This window comes from Lontra canadensis, unplaced genomic scaffold (assembly GCF_010015895.1).
Source record: "Lontra canadensis isolate GAN:19392208 unplaced genomic scaffold, GSC_riverotter_1.0 scaffold14, whole genome shotgun sequence".
NCBI lineage: Eukaryota > Metazoa > Chordata > Mammalia > Carnivora > Mustelidae > Lontra > Lontra canadensis.
In genome coordinates this window covers 28,069,998-28,091,628 of record NW_022631008.1, presented here as the reverse complement: position 1 = coordinate 28,091,628, position 21,631 = coordinate 28,069,998, and the positions used below count along the sequence as shown (strand labels likewise).

The 21,631-nt window shown below is 40.1% G+C and overlaps 1 protein-coding gene across 2 annotated transcripts in view; it reads left to right on the top strand.

Moving 5' to 3' along the window:
- Positions 1-21,631, top strand: part of LAMA4 (laminin subunit alpha 4) — a 144,318-nt gene that overhangs the window by 72,537 nt on the left and 50,150 nt on the right. For both annotated transcript variants that reach the window (XM_032858354.1, XM_032858353.1), the window contains exons 9-12: positions 621-732; positions 3,575-3,742; positions 6,928-7,121; positions 10,757-10,873. In XM_032858354.1, the coding sequence (XP_032714245.1) occupies positions 621-732; positions 3,575-3,742; positions 6,928-7,121; positions 10,757-10,873 (591 nt within the window). The remainder of the gene's footprint in view (positions 1-620; positions 733-3,574; positions 3,743-6,927; positions 7,122-10,756; positions 10,874-21,631) is intronic.

Genomic DNA, 21,631 nt, shown 5'->3' with positions numbered 1-21,631 from the left:
CGGAGTCCACTTCTCAGAGAAGAGTCTCATTCACTCCAAGCCAAGTCTGCCTGAGTGGTCATTTGTACCCGAGTGCCATCAGTGTTGATGGGAATTTGGAACACAGCACCGAAAACAGCATTGAGCCCAGTCAGCATAATCCTTTAAATCTCTGTGGTCATTCAGTGTCAGCGCTGGCTGGACCACCCAGGAGCCACTGGACGCAGAGAGCATTTCAAGGTCTGCCTGCTTTCTCAACAATTGCCCCTGTGAAATTCTAAGCTCTTCTGCCAGCACAAAGTCAGATTGGTCTGCAGACCTGGGTCATTTCCTAGTCTGGAACTGTGAGCTACAGTAAAAAGTCCAAGGGTAGATTGCATATGAAAGGCGGTTGGTTTGGACCAAACTGTGACTGATGGCATGAGAACACAGCTGATTTTATAGCATCCTGCGATTCTAAAGCTGATCATCCCATCAGCCTTCACGTGTGATTTCTGGGGCCATTTTATATGTTATATAACTTCCCCATGCCAAGGAAATTTATGTTTATGGAATACATTATGCCCACCCACCATCGCATGCGCAGGTAGAACATTCCCTTCTCGTAAATTTAAGCTGCTGTTTATATGAATTATTTGCAGGAAAGTCAAGTCTCAAGAAGGGGCAAACTGGCTCAGAAGGAAAGCATGGATACCATTAACCACGCAACATATCTTGTGGAGCAAGCTCATGATATGAGGGATAAAATTAAAGGTAAACATATTCTCTTCTCATGCCGCTTAATGTCAAGGAATCATTTGTGTTTTAACAACAAAAATATGGCTACTGTTAGTGTTCGCTCTGTGCCAGGAACTACTGTTACAGGTAAGGTAATATATATATATGCATTTATGATAGTTTATATGTATTACATATAAGGTCTTCCAGTTTGGCCATCTAGGATTTCTGAGCACTCATCCCTACTTACTATCTGTTGGTTATCGAGAATAAATGTATGGAATCATTCCCTTTCCAGGCATTTCAAGGAAGTGGAATGCCAGAATACCCTTCCAGCAAGGAAATGGAATGCTATGGTGTCTCTAAAATGCAAGAGTTGAGTAGGGGTCATGTTTTTCTGTACTATTTGCAGCAAAAACCCTACCTTTAGAGTGGCAGGGAACTGTCCACTAACCCAGACTGTCCTAAGCTCTCCCTACAATGCCATTTCCCGAAGACCAAGCAGGCAACAAGCTCCAGTCCCCAAGCCAGACAAAAGCCTGGAGGCTGCATGTTAGATTTCTTTGCCCTAAAGCATTGTGGCAGATTTTACCTTCTTCCTTCTTAGAGGAGTACTTATTTGTGCTCTAACTTCTGATAAGTGTTGGCTGTATTTGAAGACTATCTTAATAGCCCTGAAAGCCAGAAACAGAAAACAGGCACTTTCACTTGTTCTAAAATAAAGAGAATTTCTTTGCCTCACAGTCTGCAAAGATACAGTATTTGTGTGTTTCCATAGCTTTTATCCTATATATTAAGAGCTGGGTGATAACATCAAGTGCATCTCAGGGCACAATAGCAGTAAAGGAGCCCACAGTGAGAAAGTCACATCTTTATCCAGAGGTATAGGAAACATATTTCAGGCAGAAGAATGAATGGAACTAAGATTAGACATTTGCTGTATTTCCTTTGGTGGCTATAATACATGATAAAAATAAACAGCAGGCATTTCAAACACCCCCCCAATCCCATCTTCACTGTTTCATGCTTTTGCATCTACCAATAATTTTTTTTTCATTTTAGAGTTATTACTGATTTTTTTTTTCAAAAAGTAAGATTGAACCTAGATGAGCTGACCTCATCTAATTAAGAAATAAATACCCCTCTAGGCAGCAAATCAAGCCAGGGTCCTAGTAAACCATGCAGAGAAAGTAATTCACCTTTGCTGTTGTAAATTTTTTATTCTACCATGTTTCACTGGGGAGGGATCTAAGCCCTCTATGTGACCCTTTCAGCATAGGAAAGATGAAAGAAATACAAAAGATACATGTAAATGGGAAACAATAATTTCAATCAGTTTACCTTTTAAAAATAATGCATGAATAGTCTCCAAGACTAAGGCAAATATGTTATTGTCTACATTTCCTTTTTCTAATCTACACCAGACATGGCTAAAACAGGCCAGAATTAAAAATGTAATATTTGGATCAAAATGCCAAAGAAGTCAGTGATGTGAGTGATATATCTAAGAGGGGACGCGGGAAATCTATGTTTCATTTATTTCCGGAGCTAAGATTACAGATTTCACTTGAAAAGTGAATGTTTAATCCCTTCATAGTTTTGTTTCTAGCCTATCTTGGTTTCCCTGTAACTTTCTCAGTAATATTTACAGTGTTCAAAAACCTCCTTCCCCGTTTATCTCCTTTCTTTCAGAAGTCAGGGATACTACGCAGGACCAACAGTGTGTCATTCCTTTTTCCCAACCATCTGTAAAATAACTCCTGGTGACCTTCAAGCCATTATCCACATAAAATACAAGCCCTTATCTGGTATGACTGATGTGACACCAGTGATTGTTTACCCATCTCGTCTGGCCAACCGCATAGATCATAGTAAACCACAGACACACAATTTCATTTATGCCAGGAAGATAAAATACTTCCTCCCAGAGCTGTCAGAGGACAAGGTGCAATTACATAACTTTCATCTGATCATATTTAGTAGGAAGATAAAGTCAGAGAACGACTCAGCTCTGCAGGTATTTAGACAATGCATTTAATCCCTCTGACCATCAGTAGTCCCTTTGGTTCTAAAATTCTCCAGAAGTGGGGTGAAAATGACCCATAATCAAAATGGCCCAGTCTTGACAGTCATACTACAGAAGGCAAATAACAATTGCAAAGTATGTGTGTGTGTATACACTATATATATAAAATATATATTTATATATATGACATATATATAATGTATATTTTTATATAATATATATATGACATATATATAATGTATATTTTTATATTATATATATATAAATGAACAAAAACTCACATCACAATATAACAAACCTCTATTTTTATATCTGGTCTATAGAATAATCTGAAAGATCCACTTGAACAACTACCAATATACTCTCATTCTGGTTTAGAGCTTTGGTCAGAACCTTGGCTAAAATATAATTAGTATCTCTAACACATCCTACAAAGGACAGGAGATGCCTCAGAGGATTTTTTTCCAAGTTATATATTTTATATAAAATGTTGATCAAAAACCCCAGATTTGTGTGCCTTCAATGTTAATGTTCAGGAATTACTATGGAAACCAGACACAGCTGGAGTCAGGACAGGCTTTATATTAATCCCATTCCCATTCTGAAGACACCAAATGGGAAGCAGAGTTGTTTCCTCATGTTTTACTTCTCCTTGGAATATATGGTGAATTCCAATGCTGACACCAGTATTTACAGATGAACCTTAGTACACTGTCCTTGAATGAAACCCTCTTTCCATTTCAGGATCAGCCCTGCCCTTTGCCCTCACTGTCCGTGTTCTCAGTGGCATCCCCCATAAAATGCCCAGACACCCCACCCTGCTTTCTTCTCTCACTGTGCCCTTCCTTTCAGAGATCAACAACAAGATGCTCTATTATGGGGAGGAGCAGGAACTTACCTCTGAAGAAATCTCTGAGAAGCTGGTCTTGGCCCAGAAGATGCTTGAGGAGATCAGACGCCGTCAACCATTTCTCACGCAAAGGGAGCTGGTGGATGAAGAAGCAGATGAAGCCCACGAACGTAGGTGTTTTCAACTCCTAAGGCGCAGCATGTGTCCGCTTCCTTTGTGGGTCCAAGAGAGGATGCTGAGCTACAGGGGAATGTTTGGTCAAAGCAAGCAATCTCCAATATTTGCAGTTATTTTTTTATAAAGATTTTATTTATGGGGCGCCTGGGTGGCTCAATGAGTTAAGCCTCTGCATTCGGCTTGGGTCATGATCCCAGAGTCCTGGGATAGAGCCCCGGGACTCTCTGCTCAGCAGGGACCCTCCTTCCCTTCTCTCTGCCTGCCTCTCTGCCTACTTGCGATCTCTCTCTCTGTCAAATAAATAAATAAAATCTTAAAAAAAAAAAAGATTTTATTTATTTATTTGAGGGGGGACATGAATATGCACGCACACATGAATTGGGAGAGGGGCAAAGGGAGAAGGAGAAGCAGACTCCCCGCTGAGCAGGGAGCCCAACACAGGACTAGATCCCAGAACCCTGGGATCATGACCTGAGCCGAATGCAGACACTTAACTGACTGAGCCACCCAGGTTCCTCTAGATGCAGCTGTTTAGAACTTATACGTGACCTCAAGGAATCAGGACAGCCTGAACGGTCAAAATTTTTAAATCCAGGCCCAACCTTGACCTTTTGAAAAAGAACTGAGATTCCACATAAAATCTGTAGACTTTAAACTCCTGAGGAGAAGAAATAGGGACTTGATAGTTGGTGAAAACGTATAAAACAAGAGAAGAAAAACTAAAGGGAACCACTTTTCAGAACTCCAATAAAAGGAATATATGGCGAAGGCGAAGCCCAGCAACATTCCTGTTCTGAGGTCCATGAAAGGACTTTTAATGACTTTTAACCTCCAGCACAAATTTAACATTTCCTTCAATGATGAATGTAGGCAAGAAACCACAGTAGTATCAGCAAACCTATGACTTGGCCACTCTATCAGTTGTCAATGACTATCTAGCAACTCACTCTAAATTATTCATTTTTTTTAAGATTTTATGTATTTGACAGAGAGAGAGAGTGCGCACAAACAGGGGGAGCAGCAGAGGAAGAAGCAGGCTCCCAGTAAGCAGGGAGCCCAATATGGCACTCTGTCCCAGGACCCTCGGATTATGTCCTGAGCTGAAGGCAGACGCTTAAAGACTGAGCCACCCAGGCACCCCAAACATATTCATTTAAAATTATCATTTATTTGTTCATGATTTCACTGGCAATTTGGGCTCCACTCCACCTGGACAGCTTATCTCTGCTCCATGTAGGAGGGGCTGGGCTCCCTCTGATGTCTGGGGCCTTATCCAGGATTACTGGGCCTTACCCAGGATTGTAAGACTCCCTGGAGTCTTACCCTCAAGGAGTCTCACCCAGGCTCATTCACAGGGCAGCAGCTTTCTAGGAAGACAAGAACGGAACTCAATTGTGTCTTATCTATCCTACAGGCCCAGACCCGCCCATATTAACTCTCCTCTTGATAGGAAGAGTTGCAAAGAATTTGTATCAATTTTAATCCACACAATCAACAAGAGAAGCCATGGATCTGGGTATTGGATTTTAGCTGTAGTCTGATCTCACAACATTCAGTTCATCAGTAATTCAAAATTGTGTAGTTATTAGTCCCACCTCTAGATCTTGTTATTTCAGACTTAATAAATAAGCACATGTGTTGTTGTATCACCAGTTTGTTTTTTAATATCTTGGTCTTCGCTTTAAGTCTATGTATTTTATTTTACTTTTTTTTTTTAAGATTTTACTTATTTATTTGACAGAGAGACAGAGAGAGAGTGAACACAAGCAGGGGGAGTGGGGAGAGGAAGAAGCAGGCTTCCCACGGAGCAGGGAGCCCAAAGCGGGGCTCGATTCCAGGACCCTGGGATGATGACCCAAGCTGAAGGCAGACGCTTAACGACTGAGCCACCCAGGCGCCCCTTTACATATTTTAAAATACATGATAGAAGGGGCCTGAAGGCTTCACTAGATTGCAAATGGTCCCATGGTACAAAAAGGGTTAAGAACACATGTACTACATTATTTCCCTAGGATCATTACTATCAACTTCTGCTAAAAATAATTGTGACTATTCTAGAAGAGGAACATTCTTCACCTAAAGGCATGTTATCATAACAAATGTATAAAGTCTTAGAAACAGTAAGAATTCAAGAAGAGTCTCTGGCCCCATTTCTGGGTCAGGATGAAGCCAGTGCTCGGGAAAGCTAGAGCTCTGATGTCACAAATGCTTCCACACTTTTTGCCTGTTTTAGAATGGAACGAGTCTGCCCTGGGGAAGTGAAACCAATCACATCTCACACATAGCCACCTTCTGCCTGGTCAATGCATTTTTAACCACTTTCTTTACTCAGTCATGAGCGTGTGTCTTCTGCTCACACTAATGAAGGAAAAACACAAAACCTTGAAAAGTCAGACAGATATTCCCTGGAGGAAAAAGAGAATTAAGACATGTAATCAATGCATGTTACTTTTATCAAAAGATTAAGACATATACAGAATTTAAGAATATATCACTGCCATTGACTCTTCCTACCACCCTAAACAAAGGTTTAGGTTTGACCTAAAGAAGCTACCTATAGACAATTGCCTGAAGAGAATAGAGAAAATGTCAGTAGCAGATAAGATAACTTTGGTTATTTTTTTTTAAGATTTTATTTATTTATTTGACAGAGATCACAAGTAGGCAGAGAGGCAGGCAGAGAGAGAAAGAGGAGGAAACAGGTTCCCTGCTGAGCAAGGAGCCTGATGTGGGGCTCGATCCAAGGACCCTGGGATCATGACCTGCGCCGAAGGCAGAGGCTTTAACCCACTGAGCCACCCAGGCACTCCTATTTTTTAATAGTAAAACTATAGTATATCCATACCCCTTTGTCTGATAAAATTATGAATAATCTGGGTAATAATAAACACAGCATAATGATGACATGGTTTTCTCAAAAAACATAATCTCGTTGGAAAACCTAATCAGACTTTTTTTTGGGGGGGGGGCTGACTGTCATCCTGGGACTCTCAGACTCTATAACCTTGTATTTCTTTCTCCAAGTATAAAACGCAGGACTATATTTATGAACAACAACTTCAGTCTCTATTGCTAGGGAAGGCATGGCCGGACAAATCTGTGGCTTTGCTAACTGCTGGATGGAGGGAGAGAAGGCAGGAGAAGCCCAGGCTGAGGTTCTGTGTCCATTTCTTCCCAGTGTTGAACCAGGCTGAGAGTTGGCAGCGGCTCTACAATGACACTCGCTCCCTGTTTCCTGTCGTCCTGGAGCAACTGGATGACTACGGTGCTAAGTTGTCAGACCTCCAGGAATCCCTGGACCAGGCTCTTGACCACGTCAGGGATGCCGAAGACATGAACAGAGCCACAGCAGCCAAGCAGCGGGACCACGAGGTACAGTGGACACGTTCCCTGTAAATGCATTTCAGACATATACCACACAAAGTTCTAACAGGAAGGGATGGTTGGCATACAATTCCTTAAAATGCTGACATATTCAAGTATTCGTATATTTAAAATAGTTATGCATTTTTTGCCACCGTAATTTGCTAATGTCACTGTGTGCACCTAAAATTGAGTTGAACGCATTATAATTGTTGAGCTTCTGCGTGGGTAAGAATGTAATTGTTCTTGGGGCTTGTGTCTGTGCGTATGGATAGGATGTTCTTGCAAGTGAGTTAGCAATGTGCTATTTCTATGTTTACCTTTTTTTTTTTTTTTAAACTGAGAGCACTAGAACACCAAAGCAACCCAGAACCATGTTTTAGAAGGGTATGTGTAATTTTTGGAAAGGTATGATAAGCAAATCTCACAGCCGGGCTGGTTGGCAGCCCCAGGGATAGGGAGTCTAATTCAAGCCAAAGGTCATGAAAATACAAAGAGATGAGAGAAATTCCCAGACGTAGCCATAGCTTGCAAAGGCGGGCATACTGATGGGGGCAGGATCCGTGCATGCCCACCTTAGGGGGCTTAGATCTGGTGGCGGTCATGGCTGTTCCAAGCAATGCATGAACCCACAACCACCACCATGCAGAGGAGCAATCTTCTGAGAGGAAGACACGTGCATCTTGGACGTACTTATAAAGATCAGAGTGAAATAGCAATGTCAAAAACTAGGAAGCAACTATGAGCAAGTTCATTAATTCAGTTATGTTTGCTTTTATTGTCTGCCAAAACCAACTTAAGTGAGACTCTCCACCCTGATTATCAGTCATCACCAACTCTCAGTAAGTCACTGGAAATTTTCCTAAACAAAAGTGAATTGCCCTTAGCACCACCATTTTCTAATAGGAGCAGTCCCTCAGCCAGCATTTTTTAAGAATAGCGATGGCCAAGATAGAGACCAAAATAGCCCCCCTTTTTCTACCCTCCATTCCTGCTCCCTTGCCACCTCCCTGTCCCACCCAGCCTGAGCAGCTGCCCCCGTCACGGTTCTCACTGCGCTACTCACTGTGGTAAAACCCTTCGTCTTTTCCTTCTGACCCTATAGCAGTGCCTCTGACTCTGCAGCTTGTGAACCACTGAGTGATCATAAAATAAGTATGGGAGGGTTGGAACCAGCCTTTTTTTTTTTTTTTAATTGAAGTTTAGTTGAATAACCAGCATTTTCTAAAAAGAAAAGAAAGAATAGAACAGAAAGTTTCAAAGCACATCATCTATAAGAAGGTATGGTTTTCATCGCCTTTCTGCTTCAGCATTGCAATATAAATCTCATTTTTTACTGTGGCTCCCAGTTAAGAACATTCGAGACCCTGTCCGATAGGATAGCTCATGCCCCTGCACATGCCACGAGGGACGCTCTCTGATCCACCCTTCGCCAGCCTCCTTGGCCTTCCCTGTTGCGGAGTCCCTGCCTCCCATGTTCAGTTCAGGCAATATCATGCTTCCAGTAACCCCATAGGCCTGGAACACAGACTTCCTTTTCCTTTCTCCTTCGCAGGGATAGCCCAGGCATCACCTCCTCTGGGAGGCCTCCCCTCCCTTCACCCTCCCCAGGCCCAGGTTAACAGGTACTCTCCTTAGCAACCCCATAATGCACCTTGTGCCGTTCCCGTTTCAGTATCGCGATCATCCCTTAACAGACCTGCCTTCCCTACCCCGCCTAAGTGTTGTATTTCACATTTCACTGTTAGACCTACAGCAAAAGAATAACGGCAAATTTCCAATCTTTTTACAAAACCAAAAATAACCACACAGTTTAATCATTTTGATATGTGCAGACGGTAGCCACACAACTAATAATTACATGATTTATTTCGCCACCCGCTCTCACCCCAAAGGGTAATAGAATGATAAAAATCTTTGTCAGATGAATGAAAGATTCTGTGTTTTGGAAAGCACTCTTTAGAGAGTCTGTTAAAGCAAAGCTCTGCCTTCCCAGACCTGATTCTCTCATTTTTTGTAAGGCTTGGGAAATTTATTATTCTTTGCATCTGTGAGATGGAAACTGAACAGGCCTGATAGTGTTAATTGTGTGTCATTTTCATAATTATTGTGTTCATATTGACCTTCATTCTGTGGGAGTATATTTGTTTCAAAGCTAATTTTATTCATTTCTGTCTAATGTTATCTGTGATGAGTCCGGCATATGATAAGGGATAAGCCCCTGAGAGTGAAGCATATCACTTCCCAGCTCCTGCAAATGAACTTCTCACTCAGTGCTGTTAGCACAGGGCTTTGAAATTTGGCTCTAACTTTCAGGTTTTAGCTATATTCCCTTAAGGCGACCAGATACAAGAGCCTTCCGGCAGGGGTCATATCTCAGATTCTGTAAACGGAAAACGGCTCTGAAGGAGCTAAATAATACCAACTTTTTTTTCACCTCCTTTCCTTACATATAGTTCAATACCCATGCTTTAAAATACTGCTTTTGTGTAGCACTGTGTAACTACCTCTCCTTGAAGAGACAAGAATAATTAACCTCAGATAGTCACACTGTATTAAGCCTGATGGATTTTGAAGGGAAATTGATTTTGTAATGTTCTTGCATTAAGAAGATGTTCGAATGGGATTCTTTCCTGTCCTTGGACCTATATCTTCCCCTCTAGCAATGCGTTTGGAGAAGATGGCTTCTGTCTTCCTTCTCACTAAATTAGAAAAGACCACAGGCAGCACGAAAGACACTAAGATGAACTTCAGAAGTTTTAAAGTATGTCCCTCTATATCTGGGCTTCTGTAATTATTCCCATGATATCTTAGATTATACCGTAAGTCATGTATTTCAACTCCCATTCAAATGACCGTTTCTAAAGTAACTTCAACTCGTTTTTTACCCAGACTGTAAAATGAGTTTTACTTTTCCCTCTTGAAGTATCATTCTGGCTCTTTCAAACTCCAAATTCATTTGAAGTTTTCTAATATTTCTTCAGAATCACAACGTGCCAGCTTCTAGAACCTAACAGTGAAGGTAGAAATTAAACCATTCATCAAAAAATCCCTTGGGCCACTTCCCTCCTCAAAAAGTCTGAGCATCTAACATAAAGAGCTCCAAGTGCTAGGATGGGAGATCACGATTTCATGATTTAATAGTAGGGCCATTTACATTTTTTAAAGAGCATTAAGATTTGTTTGTATATGCTTTATTACTACCCAAATGATATATTTGTGCCTGGCCCAAAGTCACCACATGATAAATGGTTTTTTGAATTACTTCATTTTCCATTTACTCAAAAATAGAGCCTCTGTAAAATCCTGTGTCCAGCGTCCACTTTACATTTATGGAGAAAAAGTCAACGCCTCTCTCTGAAGTGGTCAGTCTCTTTGAGATGATGGTGTTATAAGTAAAAATCATAACTAAGTGCTTCAAACTCCCAAAGTGCTCACTTTTGTTATCTCCATAGTATAAATGAGAAAACTGCATGTGGCATGGGTAGAATTTCCCAAAGTCACACAACAATTAGGTGGTGGGGCTGGGAGAGGAACCCAGATTTATCTGAGCACAAAGACAGGAGGTGACATTGACCACACTCCCTGATGCATTCTCTAAAGTGACCTTCTCTTCCACTCTCGCTTATTCTTTGTTCCCATAGAAACAACACGAGAGAGTGAGGGAACAAATGGAAGAGGTGAACACTTCTTTGAAGATGTCTTTGGATTCTCTGACAACACCTCGTCTGACCCTTTCAGAACTTGATGAGACAATAAAGGTAGGGATGCATGTGACTTGTAGGTTTGTATTTATAGCAGATTGGAACAGCAGCTCAGTGTCATAGAACAATAATGGAATCCAATTCAAATCTGTCATGTCATGTTAACCAGCACTATAGAAGCAAGACTGGGTGACTGAGCTTTTCAGTTTCCTTTGTGGTATGGTGGCACAACTCACATATGGCTATTTAAATTTAGATTTAAATTTAATAACTTAAAATGAAATAAATTAAAGTTGAATTCCTCAGTTGAATTAACCATATTTCAAGGGCTCCATAACATCACGTGTGGCTAATGGCTACTAAACTGGACAGCATAGATCTCCTGGCAGAAAGTGCAACTTAGAGCCATCCTAATCACTCTTTACTTGTAAGTTGTGTATCTAATAAAGCTAGCATTCAAATCAATAAGAGACATATTTTTAACGTAAAAAATTTCCAGTGAACCAGACAATCCCAAAATTACTCTTAACTCATTTGTATTACCTTTGAAAGGATACCATTTTAAAGCCGTCTGATCACCATCTCCTCCTTTGACAATTTCAGCAGCAAGCTCTCTGTCTTCCTTTCTATCCCTAATCCCATCACTATCTTGGAGACATCAAAATCCAGATGGATAAGCCCACTAGCTTTCAGACTTCTGGCTCCTATAACTTCTGTCCAACAAGATTTTCCTCCATCCCACCCTGTTATCCCTGCTATGGCCATACCCAGGTCTTGTCGTCAATAACAGTACCTCCTTCCAAATCCCAGTGTTAAGCCCCTCCCTCTCTTATCTCACTTACTCTGGAATACCCACTCCAGCAATTCTCTGACCACATGGAGACCTCCTCCAGCTCATTATCCTGCTCCTCTCATATCCTCTTCTCCCTCCTTAAGTAACTAAAATGATCAGTACAGTAGTCCCTCTTATCCGTGGTTTTGCTTTCCATGATTTCAGTTACCCACAGTCAACCTCTGTCTAGGAGCAGATGATCCTGCTTCTCACATATCCTCACAAAGTCACTTGTAGTCTAATGCTACAGAATAATGCCTACATCAGTCACCTCACTTCATCTCCTCACATAGGGATTTGATCATCTCACATCATCACAAGAGGGGTGAGTATGGTTAATAAGATATTTTGAGTGGGGCGGGGGGAGGAGGAAGATGGTAGAAGAGTAGGAGACCTAAATATCCTTGGGTCCCAGGAGTTCAGCTAGTTATCAAATCATTCTGAACACCTACAAACTCAACAGGAGAGAGAAGAGAAGAAGAGCAGCAATTCTAGGAACAGAAAAGCGACCACTTTCTGGAAGGTAGGATGTGTGGAGAAGCGAATCTGAGGCAATACACTAGAAGATAGACCGTGGGGGGAGGGTCCAGCTCCTGGCAAGCAGTAGAGAAGTGGAGCACAAAATCAGAACTCTTAGAAAGTCCACTCCACTGAGGGACATCACTCCAGAGGCTACACAGGGGTGGAGCCCTCACAGGGATAGTGTGGTCTCAGAACCCACAAGATCCTGAGGAGTGCCTGAGTGTGGAAGAGCTCCCAAGTATCAGAGTGGGGAAACCGGCTGCAGAGATGGAGCCAAAGAGCAGGCTCTCAGCTCAGGGTTACCTTAAACTGTGACTGAGGCACAGTTGGGCTACTCCTCTTCGAGCAGGGACCCCACAAGTTGCAGATCCAGAGAGACCCCTTCCTTCCTCCTCTGGGAGGAGTGGCACAGGAGCATGCTCTAGTAATCTGCTGGGTTTGGAGACTCCGAACAGGGCTGGGCACCGTTTCTATCTCTCTGCACCAGAGATAGAGACTCTCGGTCACAGGCTGGATGAACACAGAGCATGGCCAGAGACCAGGGAGACAAGAGTGACGGACTGCTTTTCTCTGAGGGCACACTGAGGAGGAGGGGCCCTGAGCTCTCAGCTCCTACAGGGCCAGAGATTGGGGGGGCCACCATCCTCCCATCCTCCAAAGCTGTACAGAAAGTGTTCAAGGAACAAAAGCTACCAAAAGCAAAACTGAGCAGATTACTTAGCCTGGCTGCTGGCAAGGGCAGTGCAATTCCACCTTGGGCAAAGACAATTGGGAATCACTGCAACAGGCCCGTCCCCGAAAATATTAGCAAGAACATCCAGCCAAGAACGAGTTGACCAATCAATGAGAACTGCAGAACTCCAGAGCTAGGGGAATGCAACACATAGAATTCATGGAGTTTTCCCCACAATTCTTTAGTTTTTCAAGTTAAATTTTTTTAACTTGAAAAAAGTTTTTTCTTATTCTATTTTTAAAATTTTTCCTCTTTCCTATTTCAACCTTTCTTTTAACTATTTTATCTTAACAATATGTTTTTTAAAGAATCTTTTTTAATTTTCATTGTTATAATCATATTCTATCCCTTCATTGTATTTAACCTTATTTTTTATATACATATAGGTTTTCCTTCTTTAAAATTTTGGGATACAGTTTCTTCTAACAGATCAAAATATACCCTAAATCTAACACATGGCTTTGTTCTAGTCTCCAGCCTGATCACATTCTTTCCTGTTTTTTTTTTCTTTTGTTTTTCTTTCTTCAACCAACTTTTTGTCTTATCAATTCCTTTTTTAAACTCTTTTTAAATTTTCATCTTTGCAGTCATATTCCATTCCTTCATCGTGTTTACCCTCATTTTTGCATATATATATAAGTTTTTTTTCTTTAAAATTTTGGGAGACAGTTTCTTCTAACAGACCAAAATACATCCAAAATCAAGTGTGTGGCTCTGTTCTATTCTATTCAACAGTCTAATATATATAGCATATGTATAATTCTTTTTTTCTTTCTTCTTTCTTCTCCCCCTGGTTTTGGGTCTCTTCCAATTTGGTTTGTGTATATTTTTCTGGGGTCATTGCTACCCTTTTAGTATTTTGTTCTCTCATTAATCTATTCTTATCTACATAAAATGGCAAGGCAAAAAAAAACTCACCTCAAAAAAAAAAAAAAAAGAACAAGAGACAATACCGATGGCTAAGAACCTAATCATTATGGACATTAGTAAGATGTCTGAAGTCAAGTTCAGAATGCCAATTATCAAGGTACTAGCTGGGCTCGAAAAAAGCATGGAAGATACTAGAGAATTGCTTTCTGGAGAAATAAAATCCCTTTCTGGAGAAATAAAAGAACTAAAATCTAACCAAGTTGAAATAAAAAAAGGTATTAATGAGATGCAATAAAAAATGGAGGCTCTTACTGCTAGGATAAATGAGGCAAAAGAGAGAATTAGTGATATAGAAGACCAAATGAGAATAAAAAAGCTGAGAAAAAGAGAGATAAACAACTACTGGACCACGAGGGGAGAATTTGAGAGATAAGTGCTACCATAATATGAAACAGTATTAGAATAATTGGGATCCCAGAAGAAAAAGAAAGAGAGAGAGGGGCAGACGGTATATTGGAGCAAATTATAGCAAAGAATTTCCCTAATTTGGCAAAGGGAACAAGCATCAAAATCCAGGAGGCACAGAAAACTTTCCCCAAACCCTTCAATACCCCATCATCTAATAGTAAAACTTACAAGTCTTAGTGAGAAAGAGAAAATCCTGAAAGCATCTCGGGACAAGAGGTCTTTAACATACAATGGTAGAAATATTAGATTGGCAGCAGACTTATCCACAGAGACCTGGAAGGCCATAAAGGACTGGCATGATATATTCAGAGCACGAAATGAGAAAAATATGCAGCCAAAAATACTATATCCCGCTAGACTGTCATTGAAAATAGAAGGAGAGATAAAAAAAAGCTTCCAGGAAAAATAAAAACTAAAAGAATTTGCAAATATCAAATCAACCCTTCAGGAAATATTGAAAGGGTCTTCTAAGCAAAGAGAGAGCCAAAAGTAACAGACCAGAAAGGAACAGAGACAATATACAGTAACACTCACCTTACAGGCAACACAATGGCACTAAATTCATATCTCTCAATAGTTACCCTGAATGTAAATGGACTAAATGCCCCAACTAAAAGACACAGGGTATCAGAATGGATAAAAAAACAAGACCCATTGATATGCTGTCTGCAAGAAACTCATTTCAGACCCAAAGACACCTCCAGATTTAAAGTGAGGGAGTGAAAAACAATTTACCATGCCAATGAACATCAAAAGAAAGCCGGAGTGGCAATCCTTATATGAGGTAAGTTAGATTTTAAGCCAAAAACTATAATAAGAGATGAGAAAGGACACTATATCATACTTAAATGGTCTGTGCAACAAGAAGATCTAACAGTTTTAAATATCTATGCCCTAACATGGGAAAAGCCAATTATACAAACCAATTAAACACAAAATCAAACAAACACATTGAAAATAATACCATAATAGTAGGGGACTTTAACACCCACCTTCACTGAAATGGACAGATCATCTAAACAAAAGATCAACAAGGAAATAAAGACTTTAAATCACATGCTGGACTAGATGAACATCACAGATATATTGGGAACATTCCATCCTAAAGCAACAGAGTACACATTCTTCTCTAGTGCACATAGAATATTCTCCAGAATAGATCACATCCTGGGTCACAAATCAGGTCTCAACCGGTACCAAAAGACTGGGATCATTCCCTGCATATTTTCAGACCACAGTGCTTTGAAACTAGAACTCAACCACAAGAGGAAAGTTGGAAAGAACTCAAATACATGGCTGCTAAAGAGCATCCTACTAAAGAATGAATGGGTCAACCAAGAAATTAAAGAAGAAATTTAAGAATTCATGGAAACAAATGAAAATGAAAATACAATTGTTCAAAATCTTTGGGACACAGCAAAGGTGGTCCTGAGAGGAAAGTACATAGCAATGCAAGCCTTTCTCAGGAAATAAGAAAGGTCTCAAGTACACAACCTAACCCTAAACCTAAAGGAACTGGAGAAAGAACAACAAATAATGCCTAAACCCAGCAGGAGAAGAGAAATAATAAATATCAGAGCAGAAACCAGTGAAATAGAAACCAAAAGAACAATAGAACAAATCAACAAAACTTGGAGCTGATTCTTTGAAAGAATTAATAAGATTGATAAACTCCTGGCCAGGCTTATCAAAAAGAAAAGAGAAAAGATCCAAATTAATAAAATCATGAATGAAAGAGGAGAGATCACAACCAACACCAAAGAAGTACAATTATAAGAACATATTATAAGCAACTATCACCAGCAAATTTGACAATCTGGAAGAAATGGGTGTATATAAACTACCAAAACTGAACCAGGAAGAAATAGAAAATCTGAACAGGACCATAACCAGTAAGGAGATTGAAGCAGTCATCAAAAATTTCCCAACAAATAAGAGTACAGGGTCAGATGATTTCCCAGGGGAATTCTACCAAACATTTAAAGAAAAATTAATACCTATTCTCCTGAAACTGTTCAAAAAAAATGGAAATGGAAAGAAAGCTTCCAAACTCATTTTATGAGGCCAACATTACCTTGATTCCAAAACCAGACAAGCACCCCATCAAAAAGGAGAATTATAGACCAAAATCTTTGATGAACATGGACGTAAAAATTCTCACCAAAATACTAGCCAATAGAATCCTACAGTACATTAAAAGGATTATTCACCAGGACCAAGTGGGATTTAATCCTGCGCTGCAAGGTTGGTTCAACATCTGCAAGTCAATCAATGTAATGCAATACATTAACAAAAGAAAGAACAAGAACCATATGATACTCTCAATAGATGCTGAAAAAGCATTTGACAAACTACAGCATCCTTTCTTGATCAAAACTCTTCACAGTGTAGGGATAGAGGGGACATACCTCAATATCATAAAAGCCATCTGTGAAAAACCCATAGTGAATATCATTCTGAATGGGGAAAAACTGAGAGCTTTTACCCTAATGTCAGGAACACGGCAGGGCTGTCCACTATCACCACTGCTATTCAACATAGTACTAGAAGTCCTAGCCTCAGCAATCAGGCAGCAAAAAGAAATAAAAGACATCTGAATCAGCAAAGAAGAAGTCAAACTCTCACTCTTTGCAGATGATATGATACTTTATGTGGAAAACCCAAAGACTCCACTCCAAAACTGTTAGGACAGAATAGAGAGCCCAGAAATGGACCCTCAACTCTATGGTCAACTAATCTTCAACAAAGCAGGAAAGGATGTCCAATGGAAAAAAGACAGCCTCTTCAACAAATGGTGTTAGGAAAATTGGACAACCACATGCAGAAGAATGAAACGGGACCATTTCCTTATACCACACACAAAATGGATGAAAGACCTCAACATGAAACAGGAATCCATCAAAATCCTTGAGGAGAACACAAGCAGCATCCTCTTAGACCTCAGCCACAGCAACTTCTTCCTAGAAACATCACCAAAAGCAAGGGAAGCAAGGGCAAAAATGAACTGTTGGGACTTCATCAAGATCAAAAGCTTTTGCACAGCAAAGGAAACAGTCAACAAAACCAAAAGACAGCCAAAAGAATGGGAGAAGATATTTGCAAATGACATATCAGATAAAGGGCTAGTATCCAAAATCTATAAAGAGCTTATCAAACTTAACACCCAAAGAACAAATAATCCAATCAAGAAATGAGCAGAAGACATGAACAGACATTTCTCCAAAGGAGACATACAAATGGTCAACAGACACCAAAAAGTTCTCAACATCACTGGGCATCAGGGAAATATAAATCAAAACCACAGTGAGATATCACTTCACACCAGTCAGAATGGCTAAAATTAACAAATCAGGAGATGACATATTTTGCAGAGAAAGGGGGACCCTCCTACACTGTTGGTAGGAATGGAAGATGGTGTAGCCACTCTGGAAAATAGTATGGACATTCCTCAAAAAGTTGAAAATAGAACTACCCTATGACCCAGTGATTGCACCACTGGGTATTTACCCCAAAGATAAAAAGGTAATGATCCAAAGGGGCATGTGCACCCGAATGTTTATAGCAGCTATGTCCACAATAGCCGAACTATGGAAAGAACCTATATGTCCATCAACAGATGAATGGAGATATAATATATATATATATATATATATATATATATATATAATATTATATTATATTATACACATATATATATACACTTACTATTATATTATATTATATTATACACATATATATATACACTTACTATTCATATATATACACATATATATATACACTTACTATTCAGCCATCAAAAACCCCACAAAATCTTACCATTTGCAATGACATGGTTGGAACTAGAGGGTATTATGCTAAGCAAAATAAGTCCATCAGAGAAAGACTATTATCATATGATCTCTCTGATATGAGGAATTTGAGAGGCGGGGAGGTCATGGAGAGAAGAGAGGGGAAAAAAATGAAACAAGATGGGATTGAGGAGGGAAACAAACCGTAAGAGATTCTTAATCTCAGGAAACAAACTGAGGGCCACTGGCAGGTGGAGGGTAGGGATAGGATGGCTGGGTTATGGACATTGGGGAGGGTATGTGCTACGGTGAGTGCTGTGAATTGTGTAAGACTAATGATTCACAGACCGATACCCCTGAAGCAAATAATACATTATACATTAATTAAAGGAAGATATTTTGAAAGAGAGACCTCATTCTCATAAGTTTTATTACAGTATATTATTATAACTGTTCTATTTCATTATTAGTTATTGTGGTTAAGCTCTTACTGAGCCTAATTCATAAATTAAACTTTATCATAGGTTTGCATGCATAGGAAAACTGTAGTATATATAGTTTGGTACCATCCACAGTTTCAGGTACCCATTAAAGGTTTTGTAATGTCTCCCCCATAGAGAAGAGGGACAATTGTATAATCATTATTTTCAAACACCCTTAACTTGTATACCCACCTCTGTCCCTACTGTACTCACATGAGAATTCTATTCCCATATCTTAGTAAACCCAAGTATCCCCAGCATCATGGCTATACCAAAGAAGTCAACATAATGAACAGCCTACCTCCTCTTCTGTCAGTCTGTCTGGTGAACTTGCTTCATGCTGCACTGAAATATAAGAGCAAAGAGAAGAGAACTTCCCTAATCTTTCCTCCCCAGTTCTATCAGTCCACCTACATCTGTATTTACCCTTGTACCTCCCTTCCTCATATAATTAATGGAGTGTCCCTCGTTCTGTCAAAGTCCCATCTCCCGCCTATGCTCTGAATCCAATCCTTTCTCAGCTCAATACTCCCCAAAGTATTCCCTCTCTCTTCTGTGTTATCCTATTCTTATTCTCTATTGGACCATTACTACCAAAATGTTAACATGCTGTAACTTATTTCCTGTCCTTTAAAAAAGGAAAGAGCTTGCCTACATCCCCTCTAATCTCTGCCCCATTACTCGACTCTGCTCAGCTTCACAGCAAAACAACTCGAGAATCATTTACCATTGTCATTTCCACCCTCCAGCCCACTGGTGTCTATTGTACTCAACCCCTCCAAATGGGATTTCATGCCCCTCCACTGAGACTGTTATCCAGTTCACCAATGAACTCAACATAGCTGAAACTGTGGTTGCCTCTCTCTCTCCCTGCTGATTAAAGTTTCCTCCTTATATAAACACTCAGAGCTTTCATCCTGGCTAGTCCAGGACCCAACTCACCTGGTCCTCCTCCCACTTCATTGGCCATGTTTTCACCTCTACACATCCTCTATGTAGTATATATTGTAGTAAATATTTTAGGTTCTGTGGCCACATATAACCACTCTCTCATTTTCTTTTTTGTTGTTTGTTTGTTTGTTTGTTTGGTTTTATACAAAAAAAAAGTAATATTCTTTTAAAATGTAAATAATATTCTTAGCTAGAAGCTATATAAAAATAGGCCTTAAGCTATTTTTGGCCCAGAACTCTGTCCATCCTCACTCTGGTATAATGACTGGCTCAGTTCTCAGTCCTAGGCCCTCTTTGGTACTTACACTTTCTCCATAGTTGATCCCATTGAATCTCATGCCTTTAAAGAACAATCGTATGCATGATCCCACAATTCATACCTCCAAATTTCATACTTCCAGTATAATCATTTTACCTGGTTATTCCACCCCCAAGACTACATGATTGTAGAAGGCAAGAACTGTATCTATTTTTTTAACTTTATTTTATTTTTTCAGTGTTCCAAGATTCATTGTTAATGCATCACACCCAGTGCCCTATGCAATACATGCCCTCTTTAATACCCACCACCAGGCTCACACAACCCCCACCTCCCTCCCCACCAAAACCCTTGCTTTGTTTCTCAGAGTCCACAGTCTCTCGTGGTTCGTCTCCCTGTCTGATTTCCCACAACTCCCTTCTCCTCTCCTTCTCCCAGTGTCCTCCATGTTATTCCTTATGCTCCACAAGCAAGTGATACCATATAATAATTGTATTCCCAGAATGTAGCATAGTTCCTAGCACAGAGGGTTTATTTCTATGGAGATAGTATTAATTCTCTAGCCATTTGGTAGGTCATTTGGGGAACAATACTTTGAAAAAAAATTATATTTAGTTGGTGAAGCCACCTGAGTAATCAGATTTGTTCCTGTATAGCAATTGGTTGATTTTGAGAGGAAAAATAACATGATCAGATTTGTTTAAAAGAAAGATCACCACTCCTGTAGGAGGGTTCAGAGTGGGCTGAAAGATTTAAAGTCTGGGCTGGGAGAGAGGAGTTAGATTATTCAGAAAGGGAAGCGCTAAGTCAAGTCTGAGCAACACCAACTTTTACAGTCTCCTTCCTGGACAGTGAAACAGGAGACCCAGGAGAGAACAATGTCACAGAAGCCAGGGAAAGAGATTTTTAAGACAAAGGCAGTGACCAACACTGTCACAAACCAGATAAATCCAGTAACTAAAGACAGGAAAGTGGGTCAAATGGATCTGGCAACACAGTGTCTAACACTGGGGACCTTGGCAAGAACCATTTTAGTGGAATGCACTGCATCAACAAAGAAAAGAAGCTAGAGGGGAAGCTAGAGTCAAGGAATAGGTTTTACTTGTTTGTTTTTAATGGGAGAGGTTAACTGGGCATGTTTACATCTGAGAGGGGAGCCAGTAGCTAGGGAGCAAGAAGAACAGAAAACAGGGCAGCATGCCTTATACAGAAAAGGAACGCTTTTGCTCTTAAAGTATGAGGAAGATGTACATAAAGTTGTATCTATAAATAAGTGTTAGGGGTTTTTTGGTGGAGGGAAGGAACTGGAGGATGGTGGCAAAGAGTTGTTTGCAACTCTTCTTTGTTAGTATTGGAGTCTGTGAGGAGAATAGTACCCCCTTTCGGCTCCCAAGTTCTAAACAAGTTGAAAAATAAATAAAATAGTAAATATAAAGTCCAAGAATATAACCTTCATTTCTGATGCAGTTAAGATGAGGGCATGGCTTTAGATCTCTTAGCCAAGTTGGGTTGCTAATATTCAATCCTAGAATTAGGCACAGCTGCCCACTCAGGTAGACAACATTGCAAGGTTCCTATAGGGTTTCTGCCTAGAACAGCTTTCATTAGAGACAAACACAGGAAAACTCAGGCTTTCTGCTGACAGCTTGCTACCAAGAGGCAGAAGGTAGAATTGAATAGAGCCTACATAGTTATTCCCCCCAAATTTACCAATCAAATAAACCAGTCCCTCTCTCAGGAGCAGAGTGAAGAAAGGGGTGTAGAGGTCTGAGGTTTCATCAGTTGAGCTCCCTTTATATGAAGGAAACTTCAGGAGTATGGAAAAAATGATTCCTGCTACAGTTAGTTGATGTCTCCTAAATAAAAGAAAGAAAGAAAGAAAGAAAGAAAGAAAGAAAGAAAGAAAGAAA